This window comes from Ixodes scapularis, unplaced genomic scaffold (genome assembly GCF_016920785.2).
Source record: "Ixodes scapularis isolate PalLabHiFi unplaced genomic scaffold, ASM1692078v2 PGA_scaffold1__304_contigs__length_218370807, whole genome shotgun sequence".
In the NCBI taxonomy this organism is placed as follows: domain Eukaryota; kingdom Metazoa; phylum Arthropoda; class Arachnida; order Ixodida; family Ixodidae; genus Ixodes; species Ixodes scapularis.
This window is the reverse complement of record NW_024609846.1, coordinates 24776106-24791660: the sequence shown is the minus strand read 5'-3', so window position 1 is coordinate 24791660 and position 15555 is coordinate 24776106. Positions and strand designations below refer to the sequence as shown.

At 48.3% G+C, this 15555-nt stretch overlaps 1 protein-coding gene across 1 annotated transcript in view; it reads right to left on the bottom strand.

Annotated features, from left to right (window-relative positions):
- The window catches only part of LOC115311650, a 30859-nt gene extending 27181 nt beyond the window's left edge, over nucleotides 1-3678 (bottom strand). Inside the window, exons 1-3 of the mRNA XM_029970397.3 lie at nucleotides 3603-3678; nucleotides 2656-2768; nucleotides 769-1009 (exon numbers count right to left, since the gene is read on the bottom strand). Of these exons, the coding sequence (XP_029826257.3) occupies nucleotides 769-1009; nucleotides 2656-2768; nucleotides 3603-3623 (375 nt within the window). The 5' untranslated portion in view covers nucleotides 3624-3678. The remainder of the gene's footprint in view (nucleotides 1-768; nucleotides 1010-2655; nucleotides 2769-3602) is intronic.
- Between the last annotated feature and the right edge of the window lie 11877 nt (nucleotides 3679-15555).

Here is a 15555-nt window from a genome sequence, read left to right as displayed (position 1 = left end):
GCACTATTTCAGCAGATCTAAGACACCCATCAATGCGTGACTACGAGCCGAATACTCCCTAGATCGAGCATTACTGTACACGAAGTCTGTAGGCTCCTCGGCGGCGTTATCGCATCGATGCCGAGACCGAGAGAGGTCCCTCGGCTATCAGTCAAAGCGGGTAAGGACTGCTCGAGATCTATTCATTCAGTTACAAGCATTTACGTATCGCAAGGGTCAATGCCATTTTAAGAGAGCTGTGGGAATAACATAGATAAAAATAAAAAATAAAAACAAAGGACAATAATTGTTATGTTTATTTCATGAAGGCCCAAAATAGGGAAGGATGTTAAAAGCGTTTTTAAAGAATTAATCAATAACAATTGATACAATGAATGTCAAAAAACTGTTCCAATTCAAATTAAAAAAAAAAAAGGTTTGGGGAGGATTGAATGCTTACAATTAGGGACGCCCACTTTGAACAGAAGGTCAGTGCGCGTTGAAATATCAAGTGGTGGAGTGAAAAGTCGTTGGTTAATTACGCGTAAGTACGACATATCTCGTTAAAAATACCTAAGTGAGCAGTTTTACGGTGAAAAGAGGGGTTGGGCAGAGATCATTCGGCTTTCATGGATGTTACGTTTGCGGTTGCGATAACTACCGAGAATGAAACGAGCTGACCAGTTTTTGACAACCTCAAGGGCATGGATTAAACGAGAGTTATGAAAAGTTTTAAAGCATACAATAGAAAGAAAGCAAGTTAAGGGGGTGTTGGGGACAAATACTTACGATGGTCATAACAGTGGTGGTTCGAAGCTTATCCTCCTGTGCAATGACCGTAAGTACGTCGTAAGGCATGATATCGTCGGCCATTTTGACGCAGTGCGTGAGTCTGTTGGGCGGCTCGAGGCGTCGGAAGTAGGCGCGGCTTCCGAACTCCCTGAACTTCTTGAGGTTCTCCTCGTCGGGTATCAGGGGCAGCAGGTGCATGAACAACTTGAAGGTCGCGTAGTTGGCCACCTCTTTCGTCCTGAAACAGAGATGTTAATTGCACGCGCAATAAAAACGTGCACTCGCAGTAAAACGTGGTGCCACGCGCGCCCGAAACGGAGGGGGTCTGGTGTCGCCCTATTTTGTCAGGTCGACCTCAGGTTCCCCCCCGTGACGCGTCATGACCAAAGTGGCTAGTGGCTGAAAGGTATCATTTTGGCTTCTTTCATGTTGTTTGAAACCTCTTTACCCTCGCTGAGAAAGCGTGGGGGGGGGGGGGGGGGGGATTGCAGGAAGGCCACTTTTGGGGACTACAGCAAGCTCTCACAGGCGCGACTATGAATGGATTATTTATTCGGCGCCAAAAAGATTTTTTTTTCTTGTTCGCTTTGTTCAGTGGCGGACCCATTCAGTCGGGTGGGAAACACTGGAAAATTCAGAAAAAAACAATAAAATCTGACCCTCGTAAACGATTTTGTTCGGTAAACCCAACCCGTATCAATGCAAACTGATTCTGTTTCCGTGGCTTATTGACGTTAAAGGAAGAATTCTAAGTATTGATTGGATACAATGATAAAGAATCATGCCGCGGTTTCTACAATTCACCAACAGCACATAAGGCACGCGGTCGCATAATGTGAATAATTTTTACGTGTTCAATATTGCTTAGTAGCATTCATACGACAAAAATGCATTAAAATACATTTAGCCCTATGTTAAATGTGGGTGATTGGAACAAATCAGTCATATCAAAATATCCGACGTGTTCCCTTTAACACAAACCAAACACGCGGTGAAAAATCAATGGGCATGTTCGGTTTGTCTCAAGCGAAAGCTGATCATTCAGCGAACATTTGGTTTGGCTCGAAGCGGTAGTTTCCATGAGGATAATGACGTCATGACAGTTCGATGTCCCTGCTAAGAATATTCTTTTTACGTAAAACTTTTTTTTCTTTTCTTTTCTTTTTTTTTTTTTTTGGGGGGGGGGGGGGTTAGGTGTTTGGCATTTAGTGAACCCCCAAATAAAAGAGAAGCCGTCATAAAAGCGTGGCCGCGAGGATCGACATTGATTGGTTGACGGGTGGCAGAGAAGGGAAATGCTCGACGCTAGCTGGTTAACGGTAAGGTCATGTGACCGGAGGGGTAGGCAAAAAGCAGTGACGTAGGTAAGGGCGAGCTCAATTACTCGTGCACACTGAGAAAGAGGAGCTCGGGAGTATGGAAGGCTCTTGAAGATCGCCAGATTTATCAGCACGAATAGCGGTAGTGTCGCTTAATTCTAGGAACAGCTATCAAGGGTACACATGGTCCACGTTAAACTAACTGGTGAAGAACGCCGTGAAAGTAGGCGTCTGGCGTCTGGAAGCTCTAATGCTAGAACCTTTCACGTATACGAAATAATGGACAAGCAATTTGTCATAATTCTTTTTTTATTAAAATTAAGTTACCTCCGAATTTATTTATTCGCTGAATGCGCTCCGTAAGGTACAGTGATTGCTCCACTACGGGCTCCGTAAAAAAGCCCAACGCGTAGGCCCTTCCCTGGACGGTGTTCGCTGATCCGTTTCATGAATTTCCATTCTCGTAGACTGAACTGATTAGATAAAAGTCACTGATTGGTGTCTTAAGTGGATCACAACGCGCAAAGCGTCATCGCGGTGTAGAATGACTGCGGAGGTCACTTACGTGGTTTTGGTCAGCACAGTGTGCACCTCCCTGTCACGTGGATCCACAAACACGAGATTCGAGGGTGCGGATGTTAGACCCAGCACGGCTTTTAAGTAGTCGACCATCTTAAACTAAGGACAGAAAGATGGGCGAATGATGCAAGCAATTAATCGTGTACCTGGGATTGGTTCTCTATAAAAAATGCCTCGTAAATCGTGATTTGTTTTTTGTTTTGTTTTTTCCTGGACGTCGCATTTATTTTGTAAGCACAAAGGGGTGTTTCACTGACAGCTCAATAAACTCAGCGCGTTGCTTATTCAAGCTTCCTGTTTCGTGATTCATTAATCGTACCGGCTAATCCCGTAGCAGATTAGCCGATACATTCGTATCGGCCAATACTCTAATCTGATTGGCTCTGGAGCGATAATAATTATGCTGGGGGACTCGTCATGCACCGAGCTACTTAGTCTGTCGGTGGCTATATAAGTAATTCGCCGAGCCAAGAAAGAGAATTTTAAATCGAACTTGAATTGGAAGATATTTGCACTTTGGGTTTTGACAGCGTCATCACCATCGTCACGTGTAAGTGGGAGCAAGCGCCCTTACGAGTCACGGCGTCAAGCAGCCGATGTGGAGGTCGGCGATATCCCTCATCTAAATTCTCAAGAAATCCCCTCTCATTTTTAATTAACGAAGCCAATTGGGTTACAACTTGCGTGTGCTGCCTGGGGCACAAAACATATTTCAGCGTTCTACAAAACGAGGTTCCCAACTGCGTCGCGAAAATAACCCTCAACGTTTTGTCTGGCAAAAGCGGTATACACGTTCATATAATTGCGATCACCACGATTCGAAAGCATTCCACGAGGCTTCTCAGAAGTATTCGCTCGTTAATCACATTAGAACTAAGGAAACAAGCTTGGCGAACGTGTAAACAACTGAAACGTAACGGGCCAAAAACTTACCACGGTGTCTCCTTTCGCCATTTTAATGAGTTCCACCGGTCCTCCACGAATTTCGCTTATAAACGGATCGTGCACCTTTGCCTGCAACATTTCAGGTAATCACTAAAGGCACATTCACACTGGCATTCGAATCGCAACCGCGAAGCGGATCCGCTCGTTTTCATCATCAAACGCGAGTGAAATTGTATGGCATCTTTAAAGGGGCTTTACAACGGTATTGGGTAGAAACGTTTCTCATTTTACGCCAGCCTACTGTCACTAGTGAGACCTGAGAATACTCGAACGCAACGCCACTAGCCAAGAAGCGTCTTCGTCGGGGTGGAATCAAGGATGAAAGGGGACCTTTTTTTTCAGTCTCTCCTTCGAAAAACTTGATGACGGAGCTGTGGGGACAATGCTAACAATGCGATCCCCAGGAGTGCGTCAACAAGTTTGGAAAATCCCCGCTGTGGCGATGTTTTAATGCTGCTCATGCAGTTGACACGAGGACTGCGTGGGTATTTGATTCTGACTCGTGGCAGTCGAGGTCTCGGCATGCAATCGGGCATTGGCTCGTGCCCAATCGCTGGAATGACGGAAATAGCAGAACCTTAACAATGGTTAGAACTCAGCACGCGCCCTGTGCTCTGGCAGGGAGGGGCAGTATCGCGATACAAATGTATCGCGATAGTATTTCAGAAATACATTTCGTATCTGTATTTCTGTATCGCGATACACTGTTTTCACCAGCATCTGCAGTATTTCTCTACCGAGATGCATATTGGAATGTTTTTTTGAATCGCGATACAATCAGGATGAAATGTATCTCGTTAAATTTCTTTAGAAATACTCCCCCCCCCCCCCCCCCCCGAAAAAAAAAAAACAAGTCCGAACGCATACTTTTTTATTTGTTTTTACTTCTCAGGGCATCAGGGTTAAGGAGATGCTGGGGAATTGTTGCTATGCTGACCAAGGTTCCTTCCAATTCTCCAGACTATTTTTCTATACGTCCTCCTGTCTCTTCTGAGAAGTGTTGCGTAGTCGGGGACTCGAACCAGGCGGCGTGCCAGGAGTGGAGTCAGAGCCTCTTCTGCCGCAGGTCCTTAGCTAGGCATTTCTCGAGTTATTGTTTGCTGGCATCCAATGTCCGCTTATAAATGTCTCTCTTGACTTAGCGTACACAGTACGCACAACCGGCAAGGCTGAGTCACACGCAGTCTGTTGCAGCACGAGCCTGGAGGTCGTTGACTTGAAATAGTAGGATGACTCACCCAGTGAAGTTCAACACATATTCGAATGCGTCTGCGGCTGCGCCCGTAATATTGCACGACTCAAGCGTACGTCATCAGCCGACATGAACGCGACCCCCTGCTCTGGGGATCCGAAACCCAGGAAGGAGGCCAGACGTGGACTCGCTGTGCCGACCCAGACTTCGTACACCTGCGACTCGTCTCGAGCGCGCCGTTTCTCGGAGAGCTCGCACCTGTGCCGGCAATATCAGGTCGCAGTCCACGAGGTCTCTGTTTGGGAGATGCTATGCGAAACTTGATGACTGCAATCCATGTGTCGGTGGCGGAGGGTCTGCAGGAAGGACTTTCACAGCAGGAATGCTATCGTATCTTTTTTCAACCGCAACAGAAGGTAAGGCACGTGTTCCAGGATGCTTCAGGTGGTCCACTATTCTAGAAAATTCCAAATGACACTGCCTGCACGATCTTCAACGAAATAACCTACAAGGAAAGTACCTATTGTACTTTCATACAGCAGCGTGGTAAAGATTAATGCTCTAGGCCACACCTACGGATAAAATATACCAGTTTATTCCACCGTGACTTCATGTGATCATTGTTGGCAGGGACGTCTCCCTTGGAGAGGGGCGTGGTGGCGTTTGGTGGGATTTAGGGTGTCATAGATTTTATTTAGAGGTCGAAGTCTTTTCGCATCCCTCGTCAGAAAGACCGGATCTCAGGGAAGGGACCGAAATCAGTCCTTGATGGAACGCTTTTTTTTTTTTTTTTTTGAGCCCATTGACGACTTTTCGTCGTCCGAGACCACTACCTTCAAGGCAAAGTGCCAAGCCTACGGGAAAGTAATTTTGGGATCAAAAACTTCCACTTCAAACTTCAAGCTTCATCTCAGTTGGCGTCTCTAAAAATGTGAAAAATGTATTGCAGTATCAGTATTTCTGTATTTGTATTTCTGCCCTCCCTAAAATGTATTCCTGTATTTGTATTTCCAAATACTTTTTGCCTCTATTTCAAATGTATTTCCGATACGTATCGCGATACATTTTTACAGATGTATTTTAGTATCAGTATTTTGGCTACTTTTTTTTATGTATCCCAGTATTTGTATTTCCAAATACATTTTTGAGTATTTCTGCCCAACCCTGTGCTCCGCCACACCTAAAGTCACTGAATCCTAGGAAAGTAGCGCTATTTTCTTCCCTACCTGCTAGCCAGACACAAACAAATACTAGCATATACAGACGACCAAAACCTCGCCAGACGTGTCTACGTTGGCATGGAAGTCGCCATTTCGGTCCATTCAAATCTTCGAAGCTTCGAGAAGGTCGTTCTAAACCAGTCGCACCAAGATCACCATGGGGCATCATCGTACTGGAAGCGTTCCTCGCCAATATAAGCGTCTTTGGCACTGTGTATGCAATCAACTTATCTATCATGCCCATCTCCAGGGATCTCTTACAATTGTATTGTTCTTCTTGCGTATTTTAAAACAGCACACTAATTTTTCAGTGCCTCCAAGCACCGACACAGCATGTGGTGTTGGTACGAAGATGTACGCTTGCTTCGCCGGTGTGTGGATAGCGAAATCTTGGTATACGAGAAAAGTCTACATAGAGCTACCCGTCATCTGCGTACTTAGATCGGCTTACCAAGAACAGACAGGTCAGAAAGAAATTGCTCATTTCGCGGATCAAGATGGCGACCGTACGGGGAGCCTGGAGCTACTCTCCCAGGATCCAGTGACTTTAGCCAAACCCAACGCGTGGCTATGGCAAAAACTTTGCCGGAATATATAATCGGCTCCAGATCACGTGGCCGCATTTTTCTGGCTACGAGTCGAGGGGGTAAACGGTGTTCGTTTTTCTCTAAATTTTTTCTGCGACTGTCGTTGCGTAGAGAAAAAAAAATGAAACTCGGGCTTCATATGTCATAAATGTCGAGGAATAATTCTAAGCTGATTTTATTAAGAGTACAAAAATTATTTCATCGCTTCTTTAATGAACCACGTTCGAGAGCTCCTTGCCAATGCGGTTCTACCAACAATGTGAATACGGCGTTAAAGTGGCACTAAAGTGGTTTCTGAGGTCGTTTATGTATGGCCATAACTCGATCTACAGCTTCTAAGTCTTTTAAAATGTCCCAAGATCAGACTGATACGCGTCCGACTTTCCCGTTAATATCGGGATCAAAGATCGCGATGAGCTTGTTTTTTTCTGGGATTCGGCGCAGAAACCAGAGCAGTGCTGCCGAATCGTGGGAACTTTCTGGCAAACATAACTCCAGAGGACAACGGGGAACTAAACTCGAACACACGTAAGATAAGAAAAAAAAATTATTTTAAGAAATTCTTATTTGACGCGCGTTCAAATTAAGTTTATCTCTACCCCTTGGCGTGAGGCTTTCTATACAAGGTTGCAACTTTCTCACGATTCGGCAACACTGAACCAGAGGGCGCCATCGGACGGGCGACAACCAATCGCGAAAGATCGCTTCTCGCGCGGAGAGGGCGCCCAATAACGGTGCACTAACTTTCGAATGTGTGAGATTGGCGCACGGGAATCGATCACTCGCGATTGGTTCTCGCACTTCCGATGGCGCTTTTTGGTTTCTGCGCCGAATCACAGAAAAACGGGCGGGTCGCAATCGCCAATCTAGCTTTTAATATAAGAAATTCCAAACGCATACCAATCTAACCTTGGGTTTCTTAGAATGCTTAGAGCTCTTACTTTGAGTTATGACCATGAATAGACCAAGGTGCCTCAATGTCCTTCTGTTTAGGGTGATGACATCCTTAGTATAGTACCCGATGCCGACAGCACGCGCACACGGAAAAAATACAAAGGAATTGCAAATACAAAATGCCGCCGTGGTTGCACAGTTAACTCCAAGAGCGCATCCAGGCAGACGTTCTTTCACGTGCTCTGGAACAAAAAGGAAAGATAGGCGTTCGGAACAAAATGACGATATGTCATCACCCTTAGCAAAGCGCACATGAAGGCACACTGCAGTAGGCGATCTTGGATATCATTTTAATGGCCCCTTAATTAAGCCACCCTCAAAGACTAAGTGTGTTTCATGCCATGTGCGAGCGAAGACGAAGTTATAAACACGAGCATGTCGCCTTGAACCATGCTTGAACAGCGCGAGCACGCGTGCTTGGAATGGACACTGAAAGCCCAGAGCTCGCTCTCTTCTGCTACGCTCGCAGGTAAAGTAAACGGAGTATAGCCCCGTTGCTGTCCGGCAGGCACATCTAGAAGACGCGACCATGTTATGGTGGCTGTATGATCCACGCGATATGACCTTAAAGACGGCACAGTAACGTTCGATTATGCACTTGCTACGTTTGAATCAAGCATCGGTCTCTATCTGTAGATGCCCGATAACAAAACATCTAAAAAAACTTTCAGCCTTCCACTCTGGTGAAGAAGGAAGACCAGCGGAGCCGTACAATGGAAAGTAATGGCCGGCCGTAAGTCGGCAGGCCATAGTGAAAAGGCTGCCGCCATCTATGAGCGACGGCGGCAGCCAGATACGTGGCTTGCCACCGTCGCTCATAGATGGCGGTAGGTGTCCAGAGTTTGGAATCTTCATTTCTTTGCGGGGGACACGATCCTGGGGATACTGGCCCTTAACAGCTCTGCAGTAAAAACTTAAATACAAATAATAATCATGCAGTTCGAGGCCTTAGCGTCCCATCAAACATACCTTTCCGCTTTATTATTTGTATTGCTTTCTTTCATTCCCTCATTGAGCGCGTATGTTTCACGTTACGTGATAGCGAAGCCGAAGCTACTCGCAAAAACGTTTTCCCTTCGATCTTATGGCGCACCATGCACACACGAGGGCGCCCATCGAACCACTCTGGCATAGTTGCCGCGAGGCGGCTATGCAGTTGCCTCGCCTCGGATACGATCACATGGTCGTGTCGCCGCGGGGTCGATTGGGATCTTGAATTCGGCTCCCGACGTGCCGCTTTCTCTCCTAGTCACTGGACGGCGCTGCAGGCGCCCCGGGGCGGACGAGGAGACCAGTGATGGACAAAATACTCGATAAAAGTATTTAAGTTAAGTTAATAAATACCTGCTCCATAAAGTATTTAAAATGCTACTCAAGTTACTTTCACTTAAAGTATCTTGAGTAGAGTAGAAATACTTAGAAATGTATTTCAATTACTTTTGAAGATACTTCCGCATTGCGTAATTTTTATCGACGTAAGACACAACGACAATTTTACGGTTGCGCAAACCTGGTTTACCCGAATGGTTTATTAACACGCAACACAAAACGGGGAAAATAAAGTATCGTAGGGCTATTTTAGGCCGTCCATCTATGAGGAGCAGGATATTGTCACGAATGACAAATGATGAGGCGGCGAATAACTGAAGAAACTCAACGTCTAATGAGCGAATTTGTACCCAAAACAAAAGAGAGAAAGGCTAGCGTCGCAGGCGTCGATGTCGGCGAAACAGTAGGATCGAGCGCTGGGGCGAGAGTGGCTCCGGGCCGTGACTCGGAGCACCTTTTGTACCCGCGTGGGGTGTCACCCCGGTGGCCTTTTGCACGGCCGTGTTGTAAGCAAATGTAACGTACGGCAACACCTCGTCCCATGTCTTGTGCTCCACGTCGACGTACATGGAGATCATGTCGGCGATGGTTTTGTTGAGTCTTTCCGTCAGCCCGTTGGTCTGCGGGTGCGCCGGTGGCTGGTGTGGCTGAGACGAAGGATTTCTTGGGTCATCTGTGCCATAAACGATGATCCGCGATCTGTAATCAGAACTTCGGGAGAGCCGTGTCGGAGGACGATGGACTCGATGAAAAACTTGGCGACTTCCACAGCCGTCCCTGAAGAAAGGGCTTTCGTTTCCGCGTACCGCGTGAGATAATCTGTAGCGACGATTACCCAACGGTTTCCTAGTGTCGACGGCAGAAAAGGACCAAGTAGATCCATTCTGATCTGCTGGAACGGTGCAGTTGGTGGAGCAATGGGCTGCAGGAGACCTGCCGGCTTCGTCGGCGGTTTCTTGCGTCGCTGGCACTCATGGCAAGATCAGGTGTAGAGGTGGAGGGGTTTTGGGGAGCTTGGGCCAGTAATACTTTTTACGAATACGGGCCAGTGTCCGGCTGTACCCAAGGTGCCCGGACGTGGCGTCGTCGTGACGAGCTTGAAAGACCTCCACTCGAAGGTCGGTCGGGATTACCAGAGGCCACAGGTACTTCGACGGGCGCTCGAGACAGGCAGTCGGCGTCGCTGTGCTTGCGGCGTGACATGTAGACCACAGTCATGTTGAACTCTTGTAGTCGGAGACTCCATCGAGCGGGGCGTTCTGACGGGTCCTTGAGGTTCGCAAGCCAGCAAAGCGAGTGGTGGTCTGTCATTACGCGGAACGGGCTCCCGTACAAGTACGGACGAAACTTCGTGATTGCCCAGACGACCGCAAGGCATTCTTTCTCAGTCGTAGAGTAATCTTTCTCCGCCTTGGACAGTGTCCGACTTACGTAGGCGATGACTCGCTCGATGCCATCTTGCGCTTGGACCAGTACTGGCCCAACCAGTCGTCTACATCTTCATGAAGATTGCCACTGAAATTCGGTGGCGTCCTTGGTGGGGCCTGCACGTAGACAATGGACGTCGGTGGCGTTCTGTCTGGCTGCGACGTGGTGTTCATCGTCGGCTTCGATAGCTTCTTTGTCCTGTCCGGCAGTCCAAATTCCGGGCGTAGGCCGAGGTTGCGGCGACTTGATCGGGTCTCAGTCCTCTCTTCGTTGGGTCCTCGGGGGCTTGGGGTCGGACTTGCACTGCGGGCTCTCGTAGGGGTGCGCTGAACGGACATGCGTACCCCGCACCTCCACCAAAATGTCACGGGTGGTGACCAAAAAACAATAAATAAAGAGAAAGAAATAAACGTTTAATGTGGCGAACTTGTGCCAAAAATAATAGGGTACAAAAGATAATAACAGAGCGTCGCGGGCGTCGAAGTCGGCGTAGCAGCAGAGTCGAACGCTGGGGCGAAAACTGCCTCCGCTCGCCACGAGGAGCCCCTTATGTATATGCGTGAGCTTCTGGAATAATCGGCGTAGAATGTTCGACGCGTAGAACATTCGGACCACGAGCACGCCCAACAGGATTCTCGAATCTACCAGAAAACTAAGTTGCAGGAATAACAAAAGATGCGCTACTCCCAGGAATCGAACCCTGACTTTTCGCGTGGGAGGCAGGCAGGATAACCGTTACGCCACGCGCGCTACCTCCTTCGCCAGTTGCGCGCGCGGCAATATCACGTCCTGTGGCGCACCTTAGACGGATCGTTTAACTACAATCCATATTTCCTTTATGGGGAGTTCACTATAAACGAACTTGGGATGCGGATATTAGTGAATGGATAACAAGGAAAACCCACATAATAGCCACTGCAGTGGCCGCACCTTCTTCAGGTAGGTCTTGTTCAGAAAAGCACTCAACGATTGGGGACGCCTTGTTGGCATTTTGAGAGGTAATTTTGCTCGCTGTCTGTTTGCTGTCCTGTTCTATGCTTATCATTGTTCGCCTACAGACAGTGTTCCCGACTGCAAGAAGTGACGGAGTGACCACAAAACGAAAATAAACAACAGAAAGCCGTCACTTTTTGCGGGTCAAATATACAAACAGCAAAACATTTTTTTGTCCACTTATTATTTTTTTTCTGATTATTTTCTTGACACTCAAGCCTTCATTGTTGTCGTAGGTCGTTTCCCGGCCTGCGTCGCGCCTCAGTGTGGCAATCCTTACTTCCGTAAAACCACCCCTTTTGTTTGAGGATTTTTCGGGGGAAACTCTAGGAAACAAAAGGCGCCTTTGGGAAGGCGAGGAGAAAACCTTCATTGTACGAACTTTGGGCTGAAATATGAGTCACGTTAGGCAAAAAAAGCGATGTTTTCACGAGCTCAATTAAATTCACCGTAGCTAATTGGAGCTAGCAAAGGGGTTTTGGTTGCTCGAAAGAATGTTCACGTTTCTTCGTGCCATGCCCACGCCTTTTGTACCGAAAAAGTCGGAAAATGGCGGAATGTCAAAAATGTATCTCAGATAATGAGTACAAGATACTCAGAAATGTAATTAAAATAGAGCATCAAATACTCTCGATCAAAAGTATTTGCAAGATACCAAGATACCTCAAAAAGTATTTGGAATGCAGTATCTTGAGTAGAGTATTTGAGATAGGCACAAGTGTGGGAGAAACCTCCTCGCCAATCGATTGAAATATAGAGGGGGGACCGGGGGCCAAAATTCTCTTAGGACTCCGGACGGTACCGAGAACAGGCAAGTGTGTGCGACCGGATCTCAAGTAATCACAGCACGCGAGGTGTTTAGCGTTGGCTTAACGTGCGTGTGTGAATATGTGTGTAATGTCGCGTGTCTTTGCAGTCTAGTTTGAGTGTTTTGAGCGTTGTGTTTAATGGATCAATAAAAGGGAGCAGAATCCCGCTGCTGTGAAAGAACCAGGCTGGACTCGGGTTGTTTGACGGACCACGTGGGATCTGGCGTATCGGCGGCGGTACGCGATTTCCTATAACCTACAGGAGCGCGCGCGCTTGGCAGGGAAACTAAAATCTCGGAGCTCCAATAGCCTCGGCTAAAACTGTAATGGAACAGCATAATGACGGATCTTCTAAACGCGATCCACAAATATTTCATTTTGATCGCCTGGAGCGCTGCGTAGAAGTTGAGAGCTACAACCTTCTATTCACTCGACGCCATATCAGAGCGCGTGCTCGAAACGACCTCACATTCGTCGGCTGCTAAGACCGGCAGTCTCGATGGTGCGGAATGTACGTTGCAAAAGAACCGTGGACGCCCGGCGTCAGCACGCGCTCAGCAGTGGAGCACACAGTTATGGCTGCCAGTGTATACTCCTTATAGACAATAGACCAAGGTCACTAAGCGTTCCTCGCATGCGCACCGCCGCCATAGCTGTAGTCAACAGAAGTACACTGTAACAGAAGGCAGGTGCCGGTGCACGAGACAACTCGTGCAATCTCGTGCTCTACTCGCGCAGCTCGCAGCGGGGTTGTCGAACGTGCAGAAAGACTACAGTTTGCACGATGCCTGCCGGCAGCACTGGACCAACGAAACTGGCTGGTGATATCGGTCTAACGCAGGTATGGCGCCCCGACTGCAGCACCATGGGTGCAAGCACGCGCAGCGCTCACGCGAACGAAACCTTGTCAAGCTTACAGTTGCACAGGCTTGCCTACATGAGCACAAACATGTTGGCGGCCAGTCACCCTGCTTGCAATCGTCTATACCTCAACTGAACTTTCTGACATCACGCCGCTGCGGTGGCGCTGCTGTCGGCAGTGCGCATGCGCAGACTCTTCACCCCGCGCGAGTCTGGTTTCTGCGCAAGCGCATCTGCCCACACCTCGTGTGGGCAGATGCGGACTTATTTGTAACGGGGTATCCAAACGAAGGAGAAATCCGTCACTTTCCTCCGCAGAGCGCGCATCACGCGAGATATGTCATCCCTCTTTGAAGCCTCGCGGCGCCGTCCTTCCCCGTGGCAGAGGCGCGGAGGCTTTGTTCTGTCAGCACGAAAGCTTCGAAGGTGGGTGGCGTAGTAGTTCGCATTTAGCTGCTTTTAGCGATAACCTTTTGCCCCGTCTGGCCACGGGGGCCAGAGTGTTCTTCATGCGCTTTTTGGAATCGCCTGCGACATTACTGTTGTAGTAGTGCGGTGGTGGAATGGCAAAGTTAAATGACAACGCCACGTTTTTTTTATTGATGTTTTTCTTGTTGAGGAGTCCCCTGCGCTGTGGGACGTAAGCCGCGAACTCTATTCAAAAGCCAACCTCAAGGCGTCAAAATGGGAAAAGATTGCCGAAGAGATGTTCGCACGGTTCCCGCAATTTGCGCTATACAAAGTGAGTGAATGATGTGTGGAGCCCCGCGCTCGTGACCACACTTTTGTCTGCCACGATTGTGAAGCCAATATCTATTGCTGCTCGTCGTTTTTGCTTTAATGCGACGGCATTCTTTAGCTACCTCCCCTCCCCCCCCCCCCCCCCCCCCCGGATTTCGTGGACTTCCTGATCTGCTAATGCGCAGTAGGGATAAGCATTATACCATTTCAGCTCACATTTTCACACCCCTTCACATTCATACCCCTTTCTAAAGACCTGATGACCTCGACGTCGTCCCAGAGGTAATATTGAGGTCGTCTTAGACGGCGTCTTTGATGTCCTCTAGGACGTCGTCGTCTAGTGGTCGTCCTTGAAATCGCCCTAAAGATCGTCCTAGACGTCGTCCTCTAGGACGCCATTCTCGACGTCATCCTTGAGGTTGACATAGAGACCGTCCTTAAAATCGCCCTAGAGGTTGTCCTAGACGTCGTCCTTGAAGTCATCCTAGAGATCACCCTGGAGTTCGTCCTAGACCCTGTCTTTGATGTCGTCCTCTAGGACGTCAAGACGACGTCCTAGAGGACGACATAAAAGGCGACATCCTAGAGGACGACATCAAAGGTCAAGATGACATCGTCTTGGATGTCGTCCTTTAGGATGTCGTCCTTGACGTCGTCTTAGACGTCGTCCTTGAGGTCATCCTAGATAGAGCTCTAGAGGTCGTCCTAGACGTTCTCTTTGGCGTCGTCCACTAGGACGTCGTCCTTGAGGTTGTCCTAGACAAATGCTAACGCAATTCATAGACAACCAACAATAGTGGTTTTTGTAGCAATTTTTTTATAAATGGAGAGAGGTGAAGGAGCGTGCGCGAGAAGCTAACGACGAACATGTTCCTCAAATACTTTAGTAGGTGGAATACATTCCACTCTGCTCATTTGCATTAGACAGAACGCCTACAGCGCCGCTGACGGTGTGGAGGTCCGCGTCAGTCCACGCGCATGTGCACGTGGATGTTCGCGGCGGCCGCGGCGGTGTCGTCTCCGCGAGGTGCGTCGATGCACGAGGCACGTGCAACGTGCAACCCTTGGGAAGATTACGGCGGCACAGCGCAGCAAAGTATTTGGCGCAGCACTGAGCTATACTTCGGTTCACCTTATCTGCGAGCGAAGGCAAAGCTAAAAGCGCGAGAGCAGCGCTTTTTGCGTTTCTGCCCAGCTCGCGCGCTCGAGCAAAGCCTGAACGCGCGAAGCTTTCGTGCTCGCGCTTCCAGCTTTGCCTTCGCTCGCACATAAGGTGAAACGAAGTATATTTACCGCCCGGTAGCCGAGACCTCCACGACGATAGATGGCTCCCGCCAAGCCCAGAAAACCTGTCCGCGCCGAAGCTATTGTATTTGATAGGAGAGGAATGTATTCCCCCTAGTAAAGTATTTGATGTTCCTGCTCGTGTGAGAAAGCTCGTGCAATGGAAAGCTTGCCAAAGCTACCTCACGCACATGCTTCGCGTGCTTGCACGCATGACAATCCAGTCGGGCCGCCATGCTTGCAAAAGTCCATAGACCTTTTCTCCTGTACTCTCGGCCCCAGCCACCTGATAGGCATATCCGGTATGGGCGACGCAAAAATGCTAAAACGTTTCAACCTGTAACTAGTAAAAAAATAAGGGCGAGGCAAAACGATAATGTGTGACGGTGACGCTTGTAGGCTAAGTGTCTTCTACTGCCGTGGCGACGGCAAAACAATGTTTTCGCCCATGCTGGAAGTGACGACAGTTCTAGATGGCGGCTTTCCTGAGAAAAAAGTCTATAGATCTTTGCAGCGCTTATCACTGGGTCACAAAATTCTGAG